Source organism: Electrona antarctica (genome assembly GCF_951216825.1).
Source record: "Electrona antarctica genome assembly, chromosome: 22".
Classification (NCBI taxonomy): domain Eukaryota; kingdom Metazoa; phylum Chordata; class Actinopteri; order Myctophiformes; family Myctophidae; genus Electrona; species Electrona antarctica.
The window spans coordinates 31,934,682-31,961,895 of NC_136805.1; the positions used below are offsets into that span (position 1 = coordinate 31,934,682).

Sequence of the window (27,214 nt, forward strand, 5' to 3'; positions counted from 1 at the left end):
GTAGCGAGGGGAGGATGGTTTTTGCGTTCACCTGGTTTACTCTGTGTGTGTGTGTGTGTGTGTGTGTGTGTGTGTGTGTGTGTGTGTGTGTGTGTGTGTGTGTGTGTGTGTGTGTGTGTGTGTGTGTGTGTGTGTGTGTGTGTGTGTGTGTGTGTGTGTGTGTGTACCTCAGATAACAGTCCCACGACGAGGGGAATAAAGGATGACTCACCCATGTTGTTTAAAGGGACTGCTCTGGTCTCAGGGCGTCAGCTTGTGGCTGAAAGGATGCTTATTCAAATCGGACTGTTTGAGACATTGTGAGAGGCGGGTTGGGGATTTGGTCAGAAGAAGAAAATCGGCTAAAGTAGGCTATATCCTCGTTAGTGCTGCACGATTCTTGCTCAAATGCAAATCTCGATTTTCCTTCCACAAGCATTGAGATCACGATTCTCACGCAATTCTCATTTCTTCCATGAAAATATTTATTGTCTTCAGTCTGTAGTTGCTGAACATTATTACATTCAAAATGTGGCACCTAGAGTGCACCTACGGTGGCTTTAAACAGACAACATCAAAGTGCTAGACTTAAACCTCTCTTAAACCAAGATTTGTGCCACATTTTCACGATTTTTCAAAAATAGCAGATCTACAAGCTCGTAGCGCGCCACTCGGTGGCGGGCTATGAGCTTGTAGATCTGCTATTTTTCAATAGCTAAATAATGCTTAGTTAAAACACCAAAACGGGTTCCCGTCCAGAATGGGTTAAAGTCTCGTAGCAAAATCATTAGAGTAATTCAAATGAATTGGACAGCCGTGCAGTGCAGTGCTGCACTATTCTTTCTCAAATTTAGAAATGAGATCTCATAGGTGTCTGAATCTAGACTTTTTTCGGTTATTTTGCAGCACTAATCCTCATACTCTTTCCTCTTAAGTCAACAGCATGTCATACGGCTGCAGGGACCTGGCCATAAAGAGCTGCATGGGTCAAAGGAGAAATCCATAAAGCTTCTTCCTGTATGCATGAAAAAGGTCTTGCATTACATTATTTATGGGCAGTCATGTGATATGGTGTAAATATAAAGATTGTGTGAAGAGAGTTGTTTCAAATCGAGATATTCCCGATTGCTGCGCAGGAAGTGAACAAAACACGTGTGTGAAGTGAGGGGCGCCTGGTAATGTAACTTGTCTTAACTGCTGTAAACAAACATTAAACACTTTGACTGCCCACGTTAGTTGGAAATCAATACATTCATGTGCCAAGCTATATAGTATATTGGAGCCTTAGGAGCCTTTTTCATGGGAAAAAATACCCCAGGCGCTTGAGCGGATATTATCAAACGTAAAATACATATAAAGCATTAAAAGGGCAGACAACGGGTGAGTTTGAAAAGACTGAGATCTCCATCTAGGGCAGTCAAAGTGTCAAAAATCCATAGACTTTAAGACTTGGCTGCCACACTATGTTTGTTAAAAGTGCTCTAAACGAACTAGACTTAGCTGCCATATGACGTAATTTCAAAAGCCATCTACCGTAAAAGTCTACCGTATTTGTATTATTTAAACATTATATAATTAGTGTGGTTGCCCTGTCTTGTAACACTTTATTCAAGATATTGTAGTATGTAGTTTGAAGTGTGAATTTTACATAGATTCTCTAACATGTTAAATGACATTTCGCATTATGTTTCAGACAAGTAACTGTAACAGTAACTGTAAATCTGTCAAATTTGTGACACACATAGTACAAGTAAGCAATGAATAGCAATGAGAAGTTTCCCCGTTTGATAACCTACAGTAGAAGTTTGTCTAGTTTGTGGTGGTTGTGAATCAGTGCACACTCACAGCATGGCAGGTGGAGGGTGGTAATGATGAGCCTCTGTTGTGCCTCCTGGCACGGTCGAGGCGTGCGTTGCTGGAGTGTACCCACACATCCCCAACGGCACGAGTGCCAACTTGGCCAGAGCTCAGAAGACAGGGCATTCAAGGGTAGCACTGCAGCATGTAGGCTCCCCGGGCTGTAGTAAGGGCTAACGGGACGGGAAAGAAAATAAAAAGGTGGGATTCATTATCGATTGAATATTTAATGGAGAATCAGTCTGTCGTTGCTGTTGGGTGGAAACATTGATGTCCAAAACCGTTACTTTTGAGGAAATGGAACTTGCAGGTTCAGCAGTAGGGGAAAATATCCGATCTACAAGCTCACAATGTGTCACATCGCATCATTTGATGTTTCCCTACTTTGTCATACTCTCTTGTATGACGAAGTAGGGAAACATCAAATGTTCAGATTTGGAGATACAAGGTTTCTGCCCAACAGCAACAACGATATGATGTGTGTATATATCCTTCTGTCTGTGGCATACATCGCACAGTTGGCCCTGTTATCTGCATGCATGTCCTTGATCCACCTGTGTCCATGTCTGCACTGAAACACGCTGTCGGTTGTGTCTTTGCAACAAGGTCACAAGAGACTCCTGTTTCTTGGAGCTGTAATCTTGGCAGCAAATTGCCAGCGTAGCAATTGATTAAAGTAAAATTCATGTAATGTCCAATTCCCCCGCTGTAATTCAGCGCTCTGTGTTGGCACTGCGACTGGCTAAGGGGAGGCTGCGCTGCATTGTTTACGTTGAGGCCTGCGATGTTGTTACTGCGCTCTTCCTGTAAATCTATCACTCCTATTACCCTGGCTGACTGCCAACACTACTCTCCATTCTCACATACACACATCACTTGCTGCCTCGTCCGGCTGTACTTCAATCTCTCTGCCTCTTTTTTACGGCCTGGCTCTGAGCTGGCTAGAAATGGGTCTGTCTGTCTTTCTGTCTGTCTGTCTGTCTGTCTGTCTGTCTGTCTGTCTGTCTGTCTGTCTGTCTGTCTGTCTGTCTGTCTGTCTGTCTGTCTGTCTGTCTGTCTGTCTGTCTGTCTGTCTGTAAGTTTTTGTAAATGAATGCCCTACTACTTCATCATTCACACTCACAGACAGACAGAGTGTCTGTCTATGAGTGTGTATGTGTGTGTGTGTGTGTGTGTGTGTGTGTGTGTGTGTGTGTGTGTGTGTGTGTGTGTGTGTGTGTGTGTGTGCGCGCGTGTGCGTGTGCGTGTGTGTGTGGCTGTGTGTGTATGTCCAAGGCTAATCTCTAGAACCGCTGGACCGATTAGTCAGTGCATGGCTCGCATTTGTAGAAATATTTAACTTTAATTTGATAATGGAAGGCAACACTAAATAGTGTTTTTATCGGTCAGAAACCTTTCCTATATGGAGTCATACATACAGTAACAGATATATCATAGATGAAACCTGTGATCCACTTGGGAACTACCCCATCTTGTTTATTGACTATCGTTCGCAATCACACACACACACACACACACACACACACACACACACACACACACACACACACACACACACACACACACACACACACACACACACACACACACACACACACACACTCTCTCTCTCTCTCTCTCTCTAGCTTCCCCCTCGCTCACTATTTCCATCAGCTGATGAAGTGATAGATAACAGGATGGATCCACATGAATGAGGTGCAAGCTGACCAGCTCTTTCCAGGATCAATAGGTGTCCAGTGTCTGGCTTTTAGCTCCAGTCTGCTGGTGGCTACAAACGTATAAAAATGACTCCGTAGTCGTGTCTAATCAAGCTGCCGTCTCCACTCTCCAGGCTCCCAGAGGCCTGCTCAGTGCTCACATTTATGACGCTCCTCTTCTTTTTTTAATATTTTTTATCCCACGATTTTGTAACCCATTTTTCACCCTGTGTCAATTATCTAATGTGATCCTGGGCTCTACACACCCTCCGCCAACCTAGTCCCCATATATGGGGGACATGGGGAGAGCAACGGACTTGTACTCATGCTTCCTTCATGCCTGAGTGTCCAAGTTGCTCCTTTGCACCTGACGGGGGGAGTTTCCCTGGTTGGACGTAGCGCGTGGAAGGAACACGTTATTCCAACCAGTTCCTTTCCCCTCCATCGTTCCTCTTCTTGCCCTTGAAAACAAGCAGACACCATGGGGTTCTGAACGACAGGAGAAAGTTTGGCTAAATGTTTGGCTTATCCCTCTTATTTGGGGGAAATTAGGAGAAGTGTAAATGATCATGATTATCAATATCTCTTTATAAAACTATTATAAAGAGAGAGAGGTTAGAGTTAGGGAGAGATGCGGTGCATTATGGTCTGGGAATCACAGGGAATAGGCACGACTGAGATCAGAGCATTTGAAGTTAGCACACAGATGAGCACATTGGGGTCAAAGGCCAAACAAGTACCCTGCCTCCAGTCTCGTGCCAAGCCGAGCCTCACATCATGAGCACTCTTTGTTCTGTCAACTCCAATTTGTGATGCTCACGTTCTCTCTCCAACTGTTACCATAAGGCAACTCCAATCTGTCTTTGCTGGCTACTGTCTGGATTCATATGTCCTCTTTTATGTGATTCCTCTTTGCAACAGATTGGCCATCAACGGCATTATGAACATGAAAGAAATATACATATATACGAAGACAATTTGGACAATTCAGCAGCATGCATGCTGCAGCAAGACAGTTTTGTGGTTACGCAGGAATTTTGAACTATCTTGACAATGAAAGATACATATCTCAGACTAATAATAATAATAATATATCTGGGACTTATATAGCGCTTTTCATAACACTCAAAGATGTGTGGGGGCCAGGGGGGGAACAACAAAAGGACAACTTTATTAGAAAAACAATTAAAAGAGTACCAATAAATACTATTGTATTGCACGTGTATATAGGGTTTAAGTGGTTACTTTGCGATGTAACGACACCAAAAAAGTTCTAAACGGTTTAATATTGGTAATAACACGCCCACAATACGATATCTTTCCCAATATACAACAAATATAATTGTTGTAATTAAATACAATTATTTATTTCCTTTCCAATCATTTCATGACATGAATTGTGACTGTAATTATAGCTCAGAGTAGCTTGTGAAGTCCACCGATCTGTGGTTAATGCCATGCTCTGTACTGTAACTCTGCTCCGTGGAGCTGGTAGCACTGTTGGTAAGTTAAGTATGGGCGTGATGGAATTGTATAGCACTCTAGCGTGTTTTCTAGCCTCCACCTATAAATCATATAATTGGTTATTTAATATATTCACAGATGCATCTTGTTATTTATTCAGCTCTTGGGCTGTTATGGGAAATGGGGAGTCCTTTTGCCTGTGTTATCCTTAAAGATTGTTGTACTTTAAGGCTTTTCTGGGTGGTGATGTGCCAAGTGGCTTCCCAAGTTTGTTGTGTTACATATTATAACATAGTTGACCGTCACCCAGCAGGTCAACTTACTACTTACTATTTTGCATTTGCCTCTTCGCCATTACAGGCCGACAATAATATCAAAGACATTTCTGCTTTTGCAATGTCACAAAATGGACAATAATTTGACATCCCTAGGGCATCATTAGGCAGATTTCTTTACAAAAATATTTAGATTTTCATTATCGTGAGATCGATGGCTTCCATTTTCGCATTGCAACTTTTCAGGACTAGAAAGCCTGCAGTTTTTATTAGCTTGTATTCCCCATCGATGATGTCACTGGAAGACGGTTTCTGAACTGCCCACAGCCCTCCTATGAGACACAGACCGAGTAGAAAAAAATTGCACCATTTTTTCATGATTATTAGTGAGGACCTATTATATGAAGATAGGTTGAAAAGTGGTGAAGTGGTCCTTTAATACTTCAACAGACTTGAGTGTTTCAGTCTGTTGGAACACAGAGGGGGTGAGATCACATAAGGGGAAGAATGACACATTTTGCTGAGCAGGCTACTCCCCCCCCCCCACCTCCCCACCCTTTTCACTTTCCAGAAATGACAGACATGGCCTCGGTAAAACAGGTGAATCCGCAGGAGTTTAGGAAGCAGTGGATTGACAGACAACCTTCTTGCTTTTCGTCTTTCCTGCTATCAATGTTGTATATTTGCTATAAATATACAACAAGTGTAAGGGCAGCGGTGGCCGAACGGTTTGCGGAGCGGTCTTGTTATCGGAAGGTCGCCATTTCGAATCCCCGGACCGGCACGTTAAAATTACCACCGCTGAAGTCCCCTTGAGCAAGGCATTGAACCCCTACCATGAAATGTTCTATGAGCAGGGTCTGGCTGTAAACAAGCATCTCGAGCTTAGTCCATTCACCCTGGGTAAACAAAGAACTTTGCTTTGCTTTGCTTTTGCCTAAACAAAACATAATTTCATTTTCTTTCTCGGAGTGCGTCGTGAGCTTGGATTTGTTGCATTCAGAATGACCACCAGAATGCCACCACTCTTGTGTCATCATTGGTGAGTCACGGACAAGGAGGAGGAAATGAGGGCTATAGGCCTAATTGCCCGCAGAATGTGCTCACCTTTCTCAGTTGATACCATGTATCTATTGCACACCTCATTAACCCATTCTGACCTGAGATCAGATTATAAAAATGGTCTTCTACATCCTGACAGTTTTCTGAAAAAGCTATGTTTCTATGTCAGTGGTTCTTAAATTTTTCAAAAATAGCAGACCTACAAGCTCGTAGCGCGCCACTCGGTGGCGCGCTATGAGCTTGTAGATCTGCTATTTTTCAATAGCTAAAGCATAACATAATGCTAACACCAAAAGGGGTTCCCGCCCAAAATGGGTTTTAAAGCACATTCTAAGATATATTTAGATCCCAGAGATAGCAGGTCAATCCACGATATCCTGTGCCATTAATGTTGAAATAGCTTATGAAAACTCATTTGATCTGGCTTAGGTACGGTACATGCTATAGAAACTAAGGTGGCCTGCTGGGGAAGTCTCAAACAGATATTCATTCATGTCTTTGTAAAAAATTATATATTTTTGGGTATGGATTTTTTTAATTTGATATTTATGTAAAAGTAGTCAAGTTGCCATAGCATACATTTTCAAAAGTGTCTCTTCTTGAGAGACCGGGCAGGGCAGAGGGAGGGAATGACTGAACAGGGAGTGATGTCACTTTACCGTTTGACTTCTTTACTACCTTGGCTGTTCCCACTGGTGTGTCTCTTTTGTTCGGGCAGAAAGTGCTACAGCCCTCCTAAAAAACTGAGAATGAAACTGTTACTCATCGGTGAAGGGTGGGGCGTTAACAGAGTTTTACAGGGCTTGAGTTAGGAGTGTTGTTTAGGTGCACCAGGAGAGGTGAGGCTGAATCCAAATGTATACTTACAGTACATCGTTACCTTGAAAACGAGCAACACAAGTATAAAGTGAGGAACTCGATTGGGCTACACCTTTTCACACATTAACATCCAGCCAATGAATCAAAGTTACACTCTTCTTAAAGATCGAATGCTGTGATCCCCTCCCCCCCTAAGTACTATGATTATACTAGGAGAAGTGTACAGAAAGTGTTAAAATTATGTTTTTATGGGGCCACACCCACCAGTTCATTAAGTATGTCTGGTTTTCAGGCGGGTGGTGAACCACCTGAACTGAAGCCACACCCACAGCTGTTGTTGTATGATAAAGGGGGAGGGGTTAGTGGAGTGGATGATATTGTGATGTCACTAACGTGGTGTATTTTGATTGGGCCTTTTGACTCAAAGGCTTTCAGCTTTCAGGAAGAAACAAAAACAAAAAAAATACACAAGACATATTTCAATATTCTAACCACACCTGGGGGTCTAACTACATAGACACATAGGCTACAAAACAGACTAAGTACAACATTCACGGCACTCCATCTTTATAATGTTTTTTTTCCATCAAAGCGACTACTTGAATAAACTTGACAGCTCCCCATGTCCTTTCTGTCTCTCACAGGTATGAAGATTGGACATGCTGCTGAAGACGTTCTGTCCTCCGGTCAGTCACCCTGTGCTGTGCTTGTCCACTGTCTGCACACAGACGTCCCAGCTAGGGAGGCAGAGGAACGATCACCTAAAAATACACTGACATTCACCACCAGCAGATAAGCTGCATCAAAACACCAGGAAGAGGAAAACAAGGCAACAGGGACGCTTATCTCCTTGTTTATCTCAGTGTCCCTCTCTCTTCCTCCTTTTCACTCTCTTCCACTCTCTCTCTCTCCTCCACTCCCCCCCCCACCTCTCTCTCTCTCTCTCTCTCTCTCTCTCTCTCTATCTCTATCTCTATCTCTATCTCTATGGGTGTCCTCGGGATGAAGTAAAAGTCATGTCCCAGTCTGGAAAAGTCCTTCATCTGTATGTGGAGGTGAGGTCTGCCCCCGGGCAGCAGGAGAATGTGGAGAATAAAGGAGGTTTTGAAGAAGTGGGCGAGCAGCGGGTTTCGGGCATGGACTTGACCCACGACAACAACACGGCAGCTCTGCTGTCTAAGCTCGCCAACCAGACCAGCTGCCAAACTGTCGCCAGCGCCTCCGCGGCTCACCGCCTCGCTCACGACTACAGTCGCAGCAGCCAGTCTCCCGCCAGACACGCCGTGAGCTTCCAGACGGCCCACAGCTGCCAGTCCCCTAAAGTTGCCAATAAACGCCGTAGTTTACCGTGCGACGGGGTCTCTGCCTCTAACTCCCCTTCGTCGTCGCCTTCCCTCGGAAGGGTCTCTTCCCCTTGCGCCTCTTCCAACGGACGGAGGTTCAACGAGGAGCCGGTCGGCGACGGGAAGCGCTCCGTGGTGACCTTCAGCTACATCAAGAAGGCCAACGTGAAGACGGTGGAGAGTCCCCGCGGTGCGGCGTGCCGCAGAGCGGGCAGAGAGGACAGATCCAACCCCGTCCGCTTCAACAAAAGGCTCAGCGACCCCATTTGGTTTGGAAGTCCCACTACTTCCTCCTGCGGCTCCAGTCCAAAGCTGGCCTTTCGATCTCCAGGGGGTCACCAGCACGTGGGCTCCCCCGGTGCACGGCAATCCCATCTAGACCCCATCGGCAGGGCAGCTACCCAGAGGGCCGTGGAGGAGTTTGGATCTCCCTTGCTGAGGATCAAGCTGGCCCACGCCCTCGAGCTCAGCGCAGAGTCACGCTACAACCAGCAGCCCCGCTGCCAGTCCTGGGCCGGGTCTCCCGTTCAGCGTCAGAACACCTGTGCTTTCTCCAGCAACCACGTGACACAGGTCCTTTATGGCCTGCCCCGGAGCCCCGCCTTAGACCAGCTTTCTTCCCAAACGAGGCAGCCCGCTTCAAACACGTCAACCCCTGGCACGTCAACCCACCAGAGCCCGCTTCATTGGTCAGGACAGGACAGGAGCACTGCAGGGAGTCCAGCCTCAACGCGACACGTTTCCCAAACGAGGCAGCCCGCTTCGAACTCGTCAACCCCTGGCACGGGCCACCAGAGCCCGCTTCATTGGTCAGGACAGGACAGGAGCACTGCAGGGAGTCCAGCCACAACGCGACACGTTCACAGAGCGTGCACCAGGAGCCCCTCGCCCCAGGGAGCAATCTTTCAACTTGGCAATAATAAACTAGTCGAGGGCATGAACCAGCTAAGTGGCAGCAGGCCGTCCTCACCAGCTCACAGTCCAGAGGTGGCTCGCAGGCTGGCGGACGAGGCTACCAAAGTGTCCTCTATTTTTACCGAGGCAAGAAGGTCCTCTTTGCACAACGCCTTAGGCGAGCCGGACAGCAGCCCGTGCTCTGACGAGCTCCACAGTTCACCTCCGAATGCACAACAGTTCCAGCAGCAAATACTTCAGATGAACATCCCTTTAAATGGGCAACACACGCCAGCAACCGACAACACAGACTACCACCAGCCTGAGAACTCCATCTCTCAGTCACACTCGCAAGTCTCGCAGGAAACCAACTCGCACGCCAACCACACGCACCAAGAGGAGGGGCAGGACCAGAGCTCCATCATTTCGGAGACCGTGGCTTCGGGCTCCCCCGCCCTCCCCTCGCGATTCCTCCGGCCCACTCAACCTCCCACCGAGGTCAGTTCTCCCATGAGGGACCCCCGGTTGCTCCGGGCTGAGCTCAGAACGCCGGATACCCCCACCCTCCACCGGCGTCAGCCCCCTCAGTACATGGGAGACACCTGGTCCCCCGGTCCAGAGAGGAGAGGAGGAGAACTGGGCGGTTTCGAGAGAGAGGAATGCACGGAGCTGTCCCGCAGACTGTTCATTCACCAGAGTGTGGAGCAGGCGCCGGTCAGCTGGACCTCCAGGCAGCAGTGGGGGCTCCAGGAAGAAGAGGAGAGCAGCACGAGACCAAGCCTTGCCCGCGGTGGATGCAGGGGCGGACGCGAGGCCCTGAGCCCCACCGCCCAGCAGAAACGTGCCGAGCAGAGGAGGAGAGAGGTCCTGCTCCTGGGGCCGGTGGTGCTCGACTCCCCGGAGGAGGACGAGGGGTGTGACGATGGCGAGGGAGACAGGCTGGAGGGATACGGTGCGGGGCAGCAGCGGCGGCCAGGCCTTCTGAGGGTGGAGGAGCCCCCGGAAGGGGAACAGAACGGAGCCATGATGGGGGGGTCCTCCTCGCGGAGCTCCAGCGGTGTGACGGGCAGCCTCGGGGACAGGGATTGTGTGTCCCCGGAGTCCAGTCAGTCCAGTCACCAGAGCAACGAGACGGGGGCCGTCACCTCAGGAATACAGGTGAGAAATGTGCTCATCACCACGTATTCTCTTTATTCAGACCGCAGCCATTTGCCAGCAAGGTGATACCTAGGTGACACTTCCCATAGACAGCCCATTCATCCAAACAGAAAAGTCCTCTCTAATTATATTAAACAACATCAAAATCACCAACATTGCAGCTGTAGGGAAAGCTTGAATTATCCTCTTTCAATCTGTAAAGTGTTTGTTTCATAAAAATCCACCGTAGACATTTTATGAGCTACTTCCTCAATTCAAGAAATTCCTTGCAGATGATTTTTTTCTAAGTGCTGGAGTTTGGAAGTGCTCGTTGACTATCCCTCAACGGCCCATGCGTACCACCTGTTTTGAATGTGCACATAATGCAGGAGGCAGCAGGGGGTTGCTTTACTGATAACGAGCGCTTCCATACTCTGATACTTAGAAAATAATCAAAGTCAAAAGTGGTGGATTTTTATTAAACAAAAACTTTACAGATTGAAAGAGGATAATTCAAGCTTTCCCTACAGCTGCAATGTTGGTGATTTTGACGGTGTTTAATATAATTAGAGAGGACTTTTCTGTTTGGATGAATGGGCTCTCTATGGGAAGTGTCACCTAGGTATCACCTTGCTGGCAAGATGGCAGCCGTGTGAATATCATCAATAGAGTAGACAGACAGACATAAGAACAATGGGGATACGAACGATCGCTTAAAATGACTTCTTCACACATTCAGGAAACAAATTGTATTTCATCCAGACAACAGGCGTATTGAAAGAAAATATCTGAGCTAGGAGTGATCAAGTACAAGCCTCTTGGGGGAAGGGGAAGAGAACCATGGCAGCAGGTATCTACTGTAGAATGAACATGAGCGTGGCATTTAGAAGCACCTATCAGCGGACACATCACCCTGGGAGCTCCCGCTGTTATCTGCCTTCACAGGCTCGTTTTTATTTGATTGAAAAGGTCAAGTGAATGTTTGATTAAAATTCAATAAAAGTAAATTGAAAAAAAAAAGAAAAGGTCAAGTGAGGGACAATCAGCGACATAATTTTTCAATAACGGGAGTTGAATATCCTGCTTATGGCCACTTAACAATGATTAGAATATAATTCGTGTGTTTATTCTTAACCACTTGAACCCTCGCATCCCTATTCTGGGGGGGGGGGGGCATTCTCCAATGATAGCAGATCTACAAGCTCACAATGCAATGTTTTGTGAGCTTTTAAATCAGGCTCTTTTCGGCGAAGAGATTTGGTGCGGAGTGGACCATGTACAGGGCCGACCCGGTCAACTAAGTATTAGTTTACTAAGTAGGCCTATAGAGGGGTTTAAGAAGTGGTTTATTTGGGGCAATACATTCTTCAAATGCATTTATGTTGTTTTTACCCTCCCTCTGTTTATAATTTTCAAAGAGATGTCATAATGTGCACAGGCGTATCACACCGTCAGCAATACTTTTTATTTTTAGCAGAAGGGAGTTCCAACCGCGCCTCTAGCCTATGGCAGGCCAGCCTGGTGCATCTCAGAGGCAGCCTCTAGCCTATGGCAGGCCAGTCTGGTGCATCTCAGAGGCCTCTAGCCTATGGCAGGCCAGTCTGGTGCGTCTCAGAGGCCTCTAGCCTATGGCAGGCCAGTCTGGTGCATCTCAGAGGCCTCTAGCCTATGGCAGGCCAGTCTGGTGCATCTCAGAGGCCTCTAGCCTATGGCAGGCCAGTCTGGTGCATCTCAGAGGCAGCCTCTAGCCTATGGCAGGCCAGCCTGGTGCATCTCAGAAGCCTCTAGCCTATGGCAGGCCAGTCTGGTGCATCTCAGAGGCAGCCTCTAGCCTATGGCAGGCCAGCCTGGTGCATCTCAGAAGCCTCTAGCCTATGGCAGGCCAGTCTGGTGCATCTCAGAGGCAGCCTCTAGCCTATGGCAGGCCAGTCTGGTGCATCTCAGAGGCCTCTAGCCTATGGCAGGCCAGTCTGGTGCATCTCAGAGGCAGCCTCTAGCCTATGGCAGGCCAGTCTGGTGCATCTCAGAGGCAGCCTCTAGCCTATGGCAGGCCAGTCTGGTGCATCTCAGAGGCAGCCTCTAGCCTATGGCAGGCCAGTCTGGTGCATCTCAGAGGCAGCCTCTAGCCTATGGCAGGCCAGTCTGGTGCATCTCAGAGGCCTCTAGCCTATGGCAGGCCAGTCTGGTGCATCTCAGAGGCCTCTAGCCTATGGCAGGCCAGTCTGGTGCATCTCAGAGGCAGCCTCTAGCCTATGGCAGGCCAGTCTGGTGCATCTCAGAGGCCTCTAGCCTATGGCTGGCCAGTCTGGTGCATCTCAGAGGCCTCTAGCCTATGGCAGGCCAGTCTGGTGCATCTCAGAGGCCTCTAGCCTATGGCAGGCCAGTCTGGTGCATCTCAGAGGCAGGACAGGTTACAGGAGGAAAGGAGGCACTGGAGCAACTCAGACAGTTTAAGCCCTTATTTTATTACTAACACTTATTAACACTTTATAGAGTGAGAATACAAGTGTGCATATAATAATTTTATCTTGGCGTTTGGCTCTGCTACATTTTCTTCCTGCTCGGCACAATTATACAGCCATCATTAAACATTAAGAGCAGGGAGATAGTTATACAATAACAACCCCCCCCCACCATGGGGAACAGAAATAGCAGAGCTGAGGTGCTGGGGTGGCGGTGGGAGCAAACATCTCATAACAACAACCAGGAACAACCATATGCAGAAGGAAGGCCGTCTTAGGTGAGCTGATTGCCACATCAGCGTATAGAGACACACGGGGACTACAAATTTCATGCCCCCAAATGAGACAGCGGCCCCACTTCTGGTCCGTTTCAACTGTGTACTGCAGCTGCCAATGCAATCCCTATGAGAGGCATCATGAAATACCCTAATTTCACTGGTTCATTACTGAGGCTATAGCGATTTTTTTTTGTGTTCTAATAAAGTGTCCCTTATGTTTGATTTGTCCTTTTCAATGTCACATACCTGCCATCTCAATATACATCCTACAATGTACTATAATATACTCCATCAGTTTGTGAAAAGTGCTAGCATTGTAAATCTCAGTGGTCGCACGGTATATATATCACGGTTGCATCCCTTGAGGTTTTCAATACCCAGATATATTTGTTGTATTTCGTTTTATATGCTATGTATTTGTTGAAAATGATCTAAACAGCATCTTGCAAGACTATTATTAATACTCATCTGGAGAATTCACTAGGTAGTTGAAAATGTCAGGATGTCACTCCTCCATTTAGCTGGGTTATTTTCGCATGCAACTATTCAGCGAAGTTAATTATACAACAAGTTGACAGCGGTAAAACACACCGTCGGAGCTCCGTGGTAGGTAGAACATATATAGTGAGCCCGTGACATGTTCAAAATATAGACGTGAATAACAAAGTCAGTCGGGATCAGGATGTATATTGAGAATTCCACTCTTCAAATTCGGCGCTCGTAGCCTCGTAAAGGCAGTGACGTCCCTCAAAAGCGACAGGTTATCTGTCTGCCGTCTCCCCTCTGCTCCGTTAACATTATGGGTAACTCATTCAAGTGGTAAATTAAATGTGAAATACATCCTCTATTGAGAAAACAACAATATATGTTGACAAAGACACTTCATACATTTGGAAACATATTTTTATTCAAATCAATATAGTCTTCAGTTCATTTCATATTATTTTAAAAGTAGGCTAACTACAGTTGAATTTCAATGGACTTCTATGGGCTGGCCTGCAGTATCCGTGCCAACAGACCAGAAGTGGGGACGCTTTGGGGGCGTGAAATTTGTAGCCCCCGTGTGTCTCTGACATGTGGGTCTTACAAACATTGTATACACCCACATAGTAATGCAGCGTATTAACCCCGCCTCGAGTATATCTGACTGAACTAACTCTGCAAGCTACTGTACGTATCATTTGTATATTTGCAGACGGACAGTGGCTGTCTGGTGCCTGGGCCCTCGCTCCACTGTCAGAGGATAGCACGTGCCAAGTGGGAGTTCTTATTCGGGACGCCCGCTGAGGAGGCTGCCAGCCGGGGGGAGAAAAGTGAGAGCCAAATGCACCGCTGACACATCACGAACGCTTTGAAGTTTTGATTCCCTGCCCATTGCCAGAATTAGAACCAGATGACGAGACTGCATGGACTTGAACTGCTAGTAGCATCATAGTACAGTGGTCTTCAACCCTTTTCGTATCAGGGTCCATTATTTATTCGGCATTTGAGGCAGCCACGGAACACCAATTGAGGAGATTTGGCCTGTCAGACCCAAAACTAAAGAATATTTTGTCCACAATTCCAATTCTACATGCTCTCATTGTGTAGACTTCTTGTAAATTAAGTAATGCAGATGTTTAACAATAATCTAACTCTGGAGAGCATAAAATGAAACCAAATGGACCCCTGGAACCCCCTCAAGGACCACTGGTGGTATCGGTGAAAACCACTGCCATAGTAGATCAAATGTCAGAGCAAGCATGAACCTGTACTGTAAAAGTGTGTCTTGTCCACTGGGTGTAGTTACAACTCAGTACAGTATGGCACTTAATGTTGTACACTACACAGTAAAATCCATTTAACTTTGGGTAATGTAGACAGTCGACCATCTGATGATGTTTCATATTTATCACAATTTAACAATTGAATAAAATATCTGGCATTAAAAATAACATATCTACAAACTCACAATGTGTCACATCACGATGTGTTGCGAGATTGTATATGTGGTTAAGAATATTGTTGTTTTCCCCCACTTGAAATTCAGTATAAATTATTCCGCTGTAATTTCCAGTGGTTGAAACTAACTAACTTAAGTACAATTTTCAGGTATTTGTACTTTACTTTGTACCAGTACTTTTACTTTTACTTCTACTCCACTCAGAGGAAACTTTTACTCCACTACAATTATTTGAAAACTTTAGTTACTTGTTACATACAGTAACCACTTCATCCCTACATACATTTACAAGCTCGATCTACAAGCTCACAATTGTGAGCTTGTAGATCGGCTATTTTAAAAAGAGGTGTGACAATACTTTTTTACTTTTGTACATTTTGAATTCTAGTATTCAAGATTTTATATATTTGAGAGTAGGTACTTTTTCCACCACTGGTAATAATTTCACACAACGGTGGTCATCTCTTCTCTCTCTCTCTCTCTCTCTCTCTCTCTCTCTCTCTCTCTCTCTCTCCCTCCCCCCTCCCTCTCTTTCTGTGTCCTCAGACACTCTAGAAGTCAACACGGCGCCACCCAGTGGCAACTCCAGCGAGTCTCCCACGCCGACGCCCCCGTCCTCGCTGCCCTTCCTCCTGGCCAATCACGACGTGCGGCACGTGGAGATGGAGCTGGTGACCCCTCCCCCGCTGGTGGCGCCGCCGGGCGCCGCCTCGCCCAAGACGGGCATCATCCGTCGGACGCTCAAGTACTCGGAGACGGACCTGGACGCCGTGCCGCTCCGCTGCTACCGCGAGACCGACATCGACGAGGTAGCCTGGAAACCAGACGAATCTAACACAGGGGGGAAACAAATCCCTGGGGAGATTGGGTCTGGCACTCCTCAGTTTGAATTACACTTCGCTCACCCCAGAGTTGTGGCTGACTAATCAAAGCCCACCATTCAAATAAAAGTGAGACTTTTTCTTTTGCTGTGACGTTGGAATCTGTTTGTCTCCGCCCCTTGGAAATGAATCTTCCACACTGAAGTTCCAGACTAATAACCACGCAGTGATACTGGTCTGGCCATGCCAAGCTATTGACGAGGTGCGGTGCTGCTAGTGTTGATTTTGTGGAATAAAACTATGACGAAAAATGTTCGTCGACTATCTTTTTTCACGGGCGAAAACTGTTTCTTTTGTTTTGTTTCACTTAAAAACTAAATAAAAACCAAGCTACGGTGACTAAAACTAAGAATAAATATACTGAAAATGTCACAGACAAATAAAACTAGACAAAAATGTTAGGGAGAGGTTAGTGTAGAACTTCTATAACCAGTAGAAGTAATTTTATGCTTGGTTGCATGCTGAAAATAGTGGCTACTTTTAGCATGCAACCAAGTCTAAAATTTGTCTAAAAACAGTTACCCTTTAAAAAAAACACGTTGACTCAATTTCATTAAAACTAAGATATTCCTTAAAGTTGCAAGTTGGCTGCGCTCTGGGAGAACAGAGCAGCTGATTTTTATGTTTTGATTAGGCGTTGCATCATGCTCATTTGAAGCACGGCTAGATGGCTACTTCAACCAATCAGATTGCTTCCTCGAAATAACCTGTTGTATAATCAAACGAAAATGCATTCAAAAGACTTTTTGACTAAAAAACGAAATAAAAAAATGTTGCTGTCCAAATCAACCACTCGTAGGTGCTGCTGCTCGCCGAGCAGGAGGACGCCGACTCGGCATTCGGCAGCAACCGCAGCGTGCTGGGCACCTCAGGGGGCACGGGGGGGAGCAGCCCCCTGGGGGGTCTGGTCTACGACGAGGAGGGGATGGAGGACGGGGAGGAGAGAGGAGGAAGAGGAGAGGAGCAGGACGAGCAGCAGCAGGAGGAAGGGGAGGAAGAGGAGGAGGAGGAGGAGGAGGTGGTGAGCTGGGCCAGTGTGAGGATGCAGGGCGACAGCAGGATGAGGGAGGAGCCGGAGGTGTACGGACAACTGCTGAAGAGGTGAGGGTTATCATGTCACTAGAGAGGTGTATTTCGACTGGGCCTTAAGTTTTGACTGATTTTCAGGAAGAAACTAAAAATACACAGGGAAGACATATTTGAATATTATAATCACACCTGGGTGATATGAATCCTCACCTCACACCTGGGTCTATTAGGGTAATGTTAGGGTAATGTTAACTCTATAGACACATACAAAACAGAAACGGCTCTCCATCTTTAACTTTACATTTTTACACTCTGGGTTGCAAAAGCTTGCAATTATGCTCACAACAATTCTTGAATATTATTGGAACATTTTTGGAAAATATGGGAATACTTTTGGAAATCTTCACCTATGATGATGACATGCCCGAAATAGGGACACCATGTCGAAAGCGATTAAATGTACACTCAGGTTACACTGATTACTGATTACATTATGAGAATACACTGCTGGACCGGAGAAACAGTATGGGTCTATCTGACCCATATTATGATCTCTATTTTGATGTCACCCGCAGCCTAGTTTTACAAGTAGACCACAAACTGGTTTGATAGCATTTTTTCATTCATTAAACACAGGTTTTTAAGCAACAGCACAATACACGGTTTAGCACAGACAACCGTAATTTATATTTGGAGTGAGATATGTGACATTTTGTGTGTGGTGGAAAAAGTACTCAAGTACTGATGCAGTATACTTAACCCATTCAGGACGGGAACCCCTTTTGGTGTTTTAAGCATTATGTTATACTTTAAATATTGAAAAAATAGCAGATCAAAAATAGCAGATCTACAAGCTGGTAGCGTGGCACTCGGTGCCGCGCTATGAGCTTGTATATCTGCTATTTTTGAAAAATCGTGAAAACGTGTCACAAATTTGGAATATATATTCTTTCAGAGCGAACGTTTTTAACTAAAATCTTTGCTTCTGGGGGAGTCCCTGGAACAACATATTTTCAGATGGGGGTCGGCGGCCAATTACATATAATTCTGGAGGTCCTTGACATGAAATTGTTACCAACAATGGAAAACATAGGTTTTTCAGAAAACATTCTTTTTTTTAGAATCGGCCTCAGGTCTAAATGGGTAGGTAAAAGTATCAATACTGAAATATAGAAATACTGTGTTACAAGTAAAAGTCCAGAATTCAAAATGTACTTGAATTATTACAAAAGTATTGGCATCAACATGTACTTAAAGTACCAAAAGTACTCATTATGCTGAAAATTGTCCCGTTTCAGGTTTTCAAATGTATCAAAGTCTTTTGAAAATAGCCAATCTAAGCTTGCTATTTTATTGGAAATTGGAAATAATCAAGTGTTACATGTGCCAGTAGAATGTGTGTGGAAGAGTGTGGTAGTAGAGTGAGTGTGAGTGGGTCTGTGAGTGTGTGGTTACTTCCAGGTGCTGCTGTGCTCATCTGCTGAGTGCTGCAGCACTCAGCGATGCAAGGGCCCGAGGCCTGAGGACTGAAGCCTGAGGTCTTCGGCAGTACTTGTTGTAATGTTCCTTCCTCTAGCCTAGAGCAGGGGTTCCCGACCTTTCTATTACCATGGACTGGCTGACAGTTCATTACATGTTTGCGGACCGGCATGGCTGGGGGGTGGGGGTGCGTTGCGGTCGCACATCATCGTACCAAAACACGGAAGACAGTTGACAGGCCTCAAGTAGCCTACCCGCTGCTATATTATTATACCACAATCACAACATAATCTTATATCATTGTCATTGATTCTGGTGACGCTCGGTTATAGATTCACGGTCAGGAAAACGTGGGATTCCCTTCTCGTGTACCAGTGGGACACGTCCCGTGTACCGGTCCAGCACAGGTACCCGACGTACCAGTGGTTGGGAACCTCTGGCCTAGAGGATTGTAACATCAAGTAAAGTCCAAATACCTCAACATTTCAACCACTGATTTTCTCTCTCTCTCTCTCCCAGGCCACTGGAAACGTTCTTCGACAACCACCACCCGGCCCTGAAGTCGCCCCTCCGGGTCTCGGGTCCGCGCCGCGCCACCGAGGACACCTTCAGCCGCCACTTCGAGAACATCATGGAGTCCCACCGGGCCAAGGGCACGTCCTACAACAGCCTGGACAGCGAGGAGCTGCTGCTGACCTCCTCCTCCATGACCGCCCAGACCGTGCTGACGTTCGACCTGCCCACGCTCACCCCGGCCATCAAGTGCCCCGTGTTGTGCCACAGCGCCAGGCAGATCGTCCAGCTGAGCTTCGCCCCGCTGGCGCATCACGAGATACCCAGCCTGTCCGACTCCGACATCCTCACGGTGACCGGGGACTCGGACGCCACGCGCGCCCCCTCCAGCGAGCGGCTGAGCAGCGGCTCTGACGACACGCCGCCGCCACCGCCCAGAGGCGGAGGAGAGCCACGGCGGCTGGGGAGCAGCTGGTACAGTAACCCCTCCTTCTCCTTCCCGAGGTGAGTCAGGATCTCGGCCGGCCGCAACTTCTGAGAGGAAGTTTGTTCCAGTGCTGGTACCCCTAGAACAGTGGTTCCCAAACACTGGGACGGAACCCATTTGTATGGGCTTTGGTTTCCTACATTTTGTTTTGAATAATTATTATTTCAAAACATTTTCAAAAAATATTCCCAAAAAAGTGAAACTTAATTGAATTAATAACAAATTACAATTAACAATGTCATGAACAAATTCTATAGTACAAAATTTGTACTATGGAATTTCAATGCTATTTCTTGTACAGTACAGTACAGTATGAGAAGTACAGTACAGTTACAGTACAGTACTGATGCACCGCTTAGTTCACACAGGTGTGATTTTTTTTAAAATATTTGTAAAATAATACCCACGTTTTTCACCGATTTTGCCCCCCTATGATAGGCCCCCCCATGATTTCTATTTTTTGTGAAAAGTCATGAGTACCTCAAGTTGCCATGTATTGCTGTACTTAAGATTTTTATGGAATATTTTACATTGGCTAAAATATACCCGTGTTTAGTGAACTAGTCTCTCATAGCCAGCCTTCATCTGCCTTTGCAATGCATATTGCCCCAGGCACTTCACGGCCGAAGTGGTGACGAGCCAACCAGATCCGTCTGGAACCAGGCTATAACCAACCAGGGCCCAGTATGCAAATATGGTGCGGGACATTGCAAAAGAAAAATGTAATACTGAGAGGGACGAGACTAATATCCATGCAGTGATATTAGTACTGCTACGCGAGGCTAGGGAGGAACCACAGGCTCAGGGTGGACACTCTAACCACAAATCCTTACTAATACTTGTTTAAAACCTTTAACACTACTGATTCTTTCCAACCCTTAACACTCCTAATACTTTCATACATTTAACACTTATTAAAGTATCAATACTTGATACTATCAACATTCTCAGCGATTCCACACTGTTTCCTCAGGAACCTAGTTATTTTCTTGGGAAGGTGGCATCATCGTTTGTCGCAATATAATTCATTATAAAGCGGGATTGATTCGTCAAGCAGTAAATATCCTGGAAAAAAGACTAAATCAAAATGTCCGTCCATAACTTATTAAGCTTGCAATTATGTTTAGCCAACAGTGACTCAGTTACTCAGGCATGTTTTGTAAGGTTTTTAAGTGTGTTGCACAGAGCAGCTCTGCAGTGCTATTCTGGAGCAAAGCAGTTTGGAGAGAAGGTCAAAGTGAAGGCTGACATTGGTTCTCTGCTGTCTCCGCCAGCCTGTGTGTGTGTGTGTGTGTGTGTGTGCGTGTGTGCGTGTGTGTGTGTGTGTGTGTGTGTGTGTGTGTGTGTGTGTTTGTGTGTGTGAGCGTGTGAGCGTGTGATTGTGCGTGTGCATGTACGCATGCGTGTGTGCGTGCATGCGTGTGTGTGTGTCTATAGGTGACTTTTTGTGTATCTCTAGCCTGTGTGTGACTGTGTGTGTGTGCGCGCGTGTGCGTGCGTGCGTGTGTGTGCGTGCGTGCGTGCGTGCGTGCGTGTGCGTGCGCACCTGTGCGTGCGTGTGAGGCAGATGGCTACTGCAACAGGCTCACCTTGACTGTTAGAGATACACAAATTAACTCCCTGGAGTCTCCACCATTGCTGTTTGTAACGTGGCTTTCTGAAGTCAGACTGGGAGGGAGGCTGGGTCTCAGTCAGACTGGGAGGGAGGCTGGGTCTCAGATTGGGAGGGAGGCTGGGTCTCAGGGCACTGGACAAGGGTCTGTCAATGAAAGGATTATGCAAGTTCCTGAAGATTGTCTTTTTAATATAAATTGTAAAAATGACGTGTGTCTGAGGAGGACACTGCAGTGGAATGGTGACCTACAGGGTCACCTTGTTATAAAGTCCACTAGATGGCAGCAGAGGACCACAGAACCTGTGTGTGTGTGTGTGTGTGTGTGTGTGTGTGTGTGTGTGTGTGTGTGTGTGTGTGTGTGTGTGTGTGTGTGTGTGTGTGTGTGTGTGTGTGTGTGTGTGTGTGTGTGTGTGTGTGTGTGTGTGTGTGTGTGTGTGTGTGTGTGTGTGTGTGTGTGTGTGTGTGTGTGTGTGCCTCTTCCACATTGTTGCTGTGTGGTAAAGGCACTGATGAGCAGGTGCATTTTTAAGGTAATGTTAACTCAACCAAAGTGCTTGAACAGCAAACAGTGGCAAAAGGAAAACAAATCAGTAACACTTTTCAGAGCTTAACAAATGTAATTGTGTGTGTGTGTGTGTGTGTGTGTGTGTGTGTGTGTGTGTGTGTGTGTGTGTGTGTGTGTGTGTGTGTGCGTGCATGCGTGCGTGTACTGTGCGTGTGCGAGCGCGCGCGTGTGTGTATGTGTGCGCACATGTCTTTGTGTACAGTATGTTGGGTGTTGTGCCAGGATTCCCGGCGTGTTGTCTGTTTTCCTGTTTGTTTATCGAACAGTGGGTTGATTGTGTATGTGTGCAGCCTTGAAAAGTCTCACCAGCCCTTTGACACAGAAAACGGAAACATAATCCCAGCTAGGCAAATCCTAGTGAACGACACACAAAAAGCCTGAGTCCTAATCAGTACCTCCGCTCCACGATAAAACCCTTTCATTCCAAGTAGTTGAAGGTGTTATTCAGTCTATTGTTGGTGGTCATATACTTTCAAGTGAATGTTTGCATTGCTTTGTTATCAGGCTGTTCATGACCACAGCACTCTGGCAGCCCTACAGCCAAGGATTCCAGAAACAACAGTGCAAATATTTCTGAGGGCTTGTTGTCCATACTTTGATAAAAGTTGGAATTTCACCCCCTCCCCTCCCGACCATCTCAAAAACCTTTTGAGATGGTCGAGGCCAGCAGTACACAGAGGCCCATTGTGCAAAATGGCCTGTCGGACTCCGTGACGGCCTCCAGTTATGTGCTAATAGACAGTTGAAGCAGGGGCTGCCGACTGTTGCTCTTCATTAGACAATACCAACAACAGGTGGTGGGATGCAATACTGTGCTGCGCTACAGTGTTAATCTCTCAGTATTCACAGCCAGGAATTCACAGGGCCTCGATGCTGTGCATTCTGTAAACAGAGACGAGCATGGCCAACGTTGACAAAAGAGGCTGGGGAACAACATGGAGGTGCACTGCACACCCTGAGAAAACGCCCCTGAGTTTTGTTTTGCCCCTGACACCTTTCATCTTTTGTTTCCTCTAGGCACACTAATAGCTTACGCCACAAACCACGGACACTGTGTACATAAAGCCCAGAGGATGCACATACAGAGCATGAGTAATTGGAGATAGGGAAAGGGAAAGAGGGGTGAGAGAGAGAGAGAGGTGGAGAGAGAGAGAGAGAGAGGTGGAGAGGGAGAGGGAGAGAGAGAGAGGGGGAGGGGGAGGGAGAGAGAGAGGTGGAGAGAGAGAGAGAGAGAGAGGGGGGGGGGGGGGGGGGAGAGGGAGGGGGAGAGAGAGAGAGAGAGAGAGAGGGGGGGGGGGAGAGAGAGAGGGAGAGAGGGAGGGAGGGAGGGAGGGAGAGAGGGAGAGAGAGAGAGAGGGGGAGAGAGGGGGAGAGAGAGAGAGGGAGAGGGAGGTGGAGAGCTAGAGAGAGAGAGAGAGGTGGAGGGAGGGGGGTAAAAAGGGATTTCTAGTGAAAGGCAGCCAAGTTTCATGCCAAGCTAACCCAAGGTCGGCGAGGGACAATGCTGAAGTTTACACAGAATGAGGCAGGGAGAGTTGGAGAGGGAATGAGAGAGAGAGCTAGAGAGAGAGAGAGAAAGGAGTGGAAAGAGGAACTGAAACTAAATAAAAGCGAGTGAGTTAGTGAGAGAGAGAGAGAGAGAGAGAGGAGAGAGAGAGAGAGAGAGAGAGAGAGAGGGGAGAGACAGCCAGAAAACTGCTCTTTTACATGGGGGGAAGGAAATTGGCTGTGAAGATCAGATGACAGCAAATAGAGGGGGGGTGAAAAGGACGCATGCAGACTTGTTTCACTCAGAGTCTCAGTTCTGTTGGAAGAATGTCTTAGTCTGTGAGTCTACATCTGAGGCAGTCTACAGGTGTTGCACCGTACCCACGCTGCACTAAGTTCAGCAGGGAGGGACATATCGACACGGGACAGAGATGCGTTCGGGTTCGGGTTATGTTGAGCCCGGGACCAGGAGGAGTGCTGGGGTGGGTCGAGTGGCCAGCCTGAGGCAGGCTGCCCGGCAGGGGACGGTTACAGCAGAGAAGAACGCTTCTGTCTTCTGCTGCCGCAGCTCTGCCGCAGTGGGAGATGAAAGGTATTTGCCGGTGAGGCGGTCTTGCCACAGGTAAGCTCCCTCCACTCGTGAATGAAACTCTCACCTGGAATGGCTATTGCAAGTCTTTTGTGTTTCCGTCACACGTTGCCTTCGGTTTTCAAAGACATATACAGTAGGCTCCAGTAGCCGCGCCAGTACTGATACAGCATACTGTAGCTGCAGGATAAAACGACGATGAACTTCTATGTATTGTCTCTGAATGACTGTTGTACCATATAGGCATGGTTAGTGGAACAGCTGAATTGAAAATGGGACAGTGTTCCTCAGCCTACAGTTTTGTGCACTGCCAACAGCTAGGGAGTCTGTGTCCGTTTGAGGAGCCAAATATGACTGACCGCAGCTTTGCTATCTCTTAACCAGTAAGCTAACATTGGGCTACTAACTCCTGTTTGCTGTGGCGAGGTTGAGTCACAGTTGAGTCACACATGAGGAGTTCACTCCATGTGTGGGCAGCAGGGGCCTTGTGTTGTGGGTTTTCTTGGCTTCTTCCACTGTGAAGAGATCACAGAGAGAGTTCTGCTCCCTCAAAAGATGCCACTTTGTGTGCTTTTTCTGAGCAGCCGGAGTGTCACTGGCGGGCCGTGACTGGAATGGCTATAGACTATAAAGCCTTCGACTGTGTGTGAACAGCTCTCAGCAGCACCCTCTCCCAAATAAACAAAACAATTACAGATTTATTTGCATATTTCTTTTTGCATTTTATTTCCTCCATTCCAACAGGAGTCAGACTTTGTGTAAATTAAGGATGCCAGGCACACGCCATGACGTTGCTCATGGTTGGCAAACTCGCACCGGAAGTTCGATGAAATACACTGCAGTGAATGAGAATTGGCTGGACCAGCTTATGAACAGACACTATTACAAGTTAGATAAAGGTTACATGGCCCGGGCGGTTAGTGCAACCTTCTGGGCACCTAGGCTGCTGAGCCAGCCTGACGCCGTGCCGCAGGTTCGACTCCCTATTCCGACGTGTCTCTCAGCGTCTCACTCTCACACTGCTACTGTCGTCCCTTAAAGCTTACCTCTTTTCCCTTCACATCTTGTCTCACTCCAGGGAGAAGGCCCGCCTGGCCACGGACTCCGAGTTGGACCAGGACCTGAGCGAGAGGCTGGGTCTGGGCAGTAGTGACACGCTCACCAACGGCAGCAACCGCCCCGATGTGGCGGCTGCCAAACGCCTGGCCAAGCGTCTCTACAACCTGGACGGTTTCAGAAAGTCAGACGTGGCACGCAACCTCAGCAAAAAGTGAGGAATCATTACACTTAGCTAGTGGTTACAATCATTGGAGATGAGATGAGATGTTTATTGCTGGTTCATTAATGATCACTTTTTAATTACTGATGTATTCGTCCTTGCAAATCTAATATATTTTCATGCTGTAGCAGTATTCTTTTACCTAGTGCTAGCATAGAATAGTCATTCCCCCTGACTGACTGACTGACTGACTGACTGACTGACTGACTGACTGACTGACTGACTGACTGACTGACTGACTGACTGACTGACTGACTGACTGACTGACTGACTGACTGACTGACTGACTGACTGACTGACTGACTGACTGACTGACTGACTGACTGACTGACTGACTGACTGACTGACTGACTGACTGACTGACTGACTGACTGACTGACTGACTGACTGACTGACTGACTGACTGACTGACTGACTGACTGCAAAATATTAAGAAACCAGATTAAGTCTATGAAAGCCCCACCAGGGCATGCTGCTCCTTACACCCAAACAAACATTTCGACCAAAGGCCATGAGGTTTCCAAAGTCAATAGGGTTCCTGCTGCAATTTGCATAATTGGATAATTAGATTAGGAGATATCTTTGTGTGCAAAGTTAACAGTTGACATGTCCTGAGGGTGGCACTAGAGGAAAGGCTTTGGGGTCACTGAAATAGTTGCTCCTCCAGGTAGCATGAATGAGCGGACATTGTTGGATGGATCTTGGGTCCAATTAGAAATGTCGGCCTTTCAATTTATAATTTTTCTTACTCTTAATATCTGTTTATCCTTTTACCAGTAACAGTGTTTGACAATTTTGAGATGTCTTATTTATTTGCTTTGGTACAGTACTATATGCATATAGGACATTATGAGTACTGTATGAAAACATCCCAGAAAATTCAATAAACAGAACGTTTAAAAAATAAAAAATAAATGAAAGAAACGAAAAGAAAACAATGTCGGCCTAATATTGGCACTTAGAGCAAACCTATGGGGTCAATAGAATTAGTAGGGACCATCAGGGATCATGAAAGTGCAGTAAAGTGTCCACACTTCTATCCGTGTATTATGTAGTGTTTAAACACATGCATCACCAGGATCCTGGATGGCTTGATTCTAGCCTTAAAATAATTAATATAAATATGTTTGTAAATCTCTATGGGGAAAATGAATGGCCGATTTTTCAGTGGTGCCAGAAAACCACTCCCACTGCTATGCCCTATATCCCAGTCAGATGGAGGGTCATGGCATGTTATACCAGGGTACATACATACTTTTTGAAAGTCGACCTGTCGGCTTTTTATCGAGGAGAAAGGAATAAGCCGTCACTCACTACATGTGTGTCAACAGTTTTTGTTGGATACAACAAAACTGTTTTCGTTGCCTTTATAACAAAGTAAAATAGCCAGATAAACATAACATACTGTATGATGTGAGTTTGTGTGATTTTGGAGACCAACTCGGCAGAAAATATCAATGAGCGATCGGTATGCACCTCACCATACACGGCCATGCAGGTGGGCGACGGACGGCCCACATTCCGGTCCTCATTCACCTCTCATTTGTAAACAACACACTCCCTACTGCACTTGTCCTCCCACACCGAGTCCCTAAAATACCACCAAACACATGATGCAGGTGGAGGTTCATTCTTCTGACAGTACAGACCTGTCCATGGGAAATGTTGACCATAAAATGAGTTTGGTGTAGGCTTTGAGTACAATGGACCATGAAAGTATCTTTGTCAGATTGCAACACTGCTACTGTAGGCAGTGGTGCCGTCGGGACGTCAAAAGTGCAGGGACAATATTCAAGATCGAGAGCTGAGATAAATAAGAGCTATTTTAAGCATGTGTGCAACATGACAACTGTTTTAAAGTATTGTACAGTAACAACTAAAGTCTCTTTAATGTTTATGTTGTACTATTACTACAAAACAATCTAAAATAAAGGGATTTAAGATCATTAAAGCTGAGTCCAATGCATTTCTGCCTACTTCCGGTCCAGGACTTGGTCCCAGTTGGTTGTCCCCATTCTCAATAGAAGTCTATGTATGGGGCCATTGTATGTATGGGGCCATTGGACTGGCCCCATGAAGT

At 46.5% G+C, this 27,214-nt stretch overlaps 1 protein-coding gene across 2 annotated transcripts in view; it reads left to right on the plus strand.

Moving 5' to 3' along the window:
• LOC306914901 (uncharacterized protein) overlaps positions 1-27,214 on the plus strand; it is a 95,164-nt gene that overhangs the window by 14,807 nt on the left and 53,143 nt on the right. For both annotated transcript variants that reach the window (XM_079492134.1, XM_079492135.1), the window contains exons 2-7: positions 7,798-10,548; positions 14,463-14,580; positions 15,756-16,018; positions 16,890-17,191; positions 19,118-19,615; positions 24,934-25,125. In XM_079492134.1, coding sequence (XP_079348260.1) covers positions 8,170-10,548; positions 14,463-14,580; positions 15,756-16,018; positions 16,890-17,191; positions 19,118-19,615; positions 24,934-25,125 — 3,752 coding nt within the window. In that variant the 5' untranslated portion in view covers positions 7,798-8,169. The remainder of the gene's footprint in view (positions 1-7,797; positions 10,549-14,462; positions 14,581-15,755; positions 16,019-16,889; positions 17,192-19,117; positions 19,616-24,933; positions 25,126-27,214) is intronic.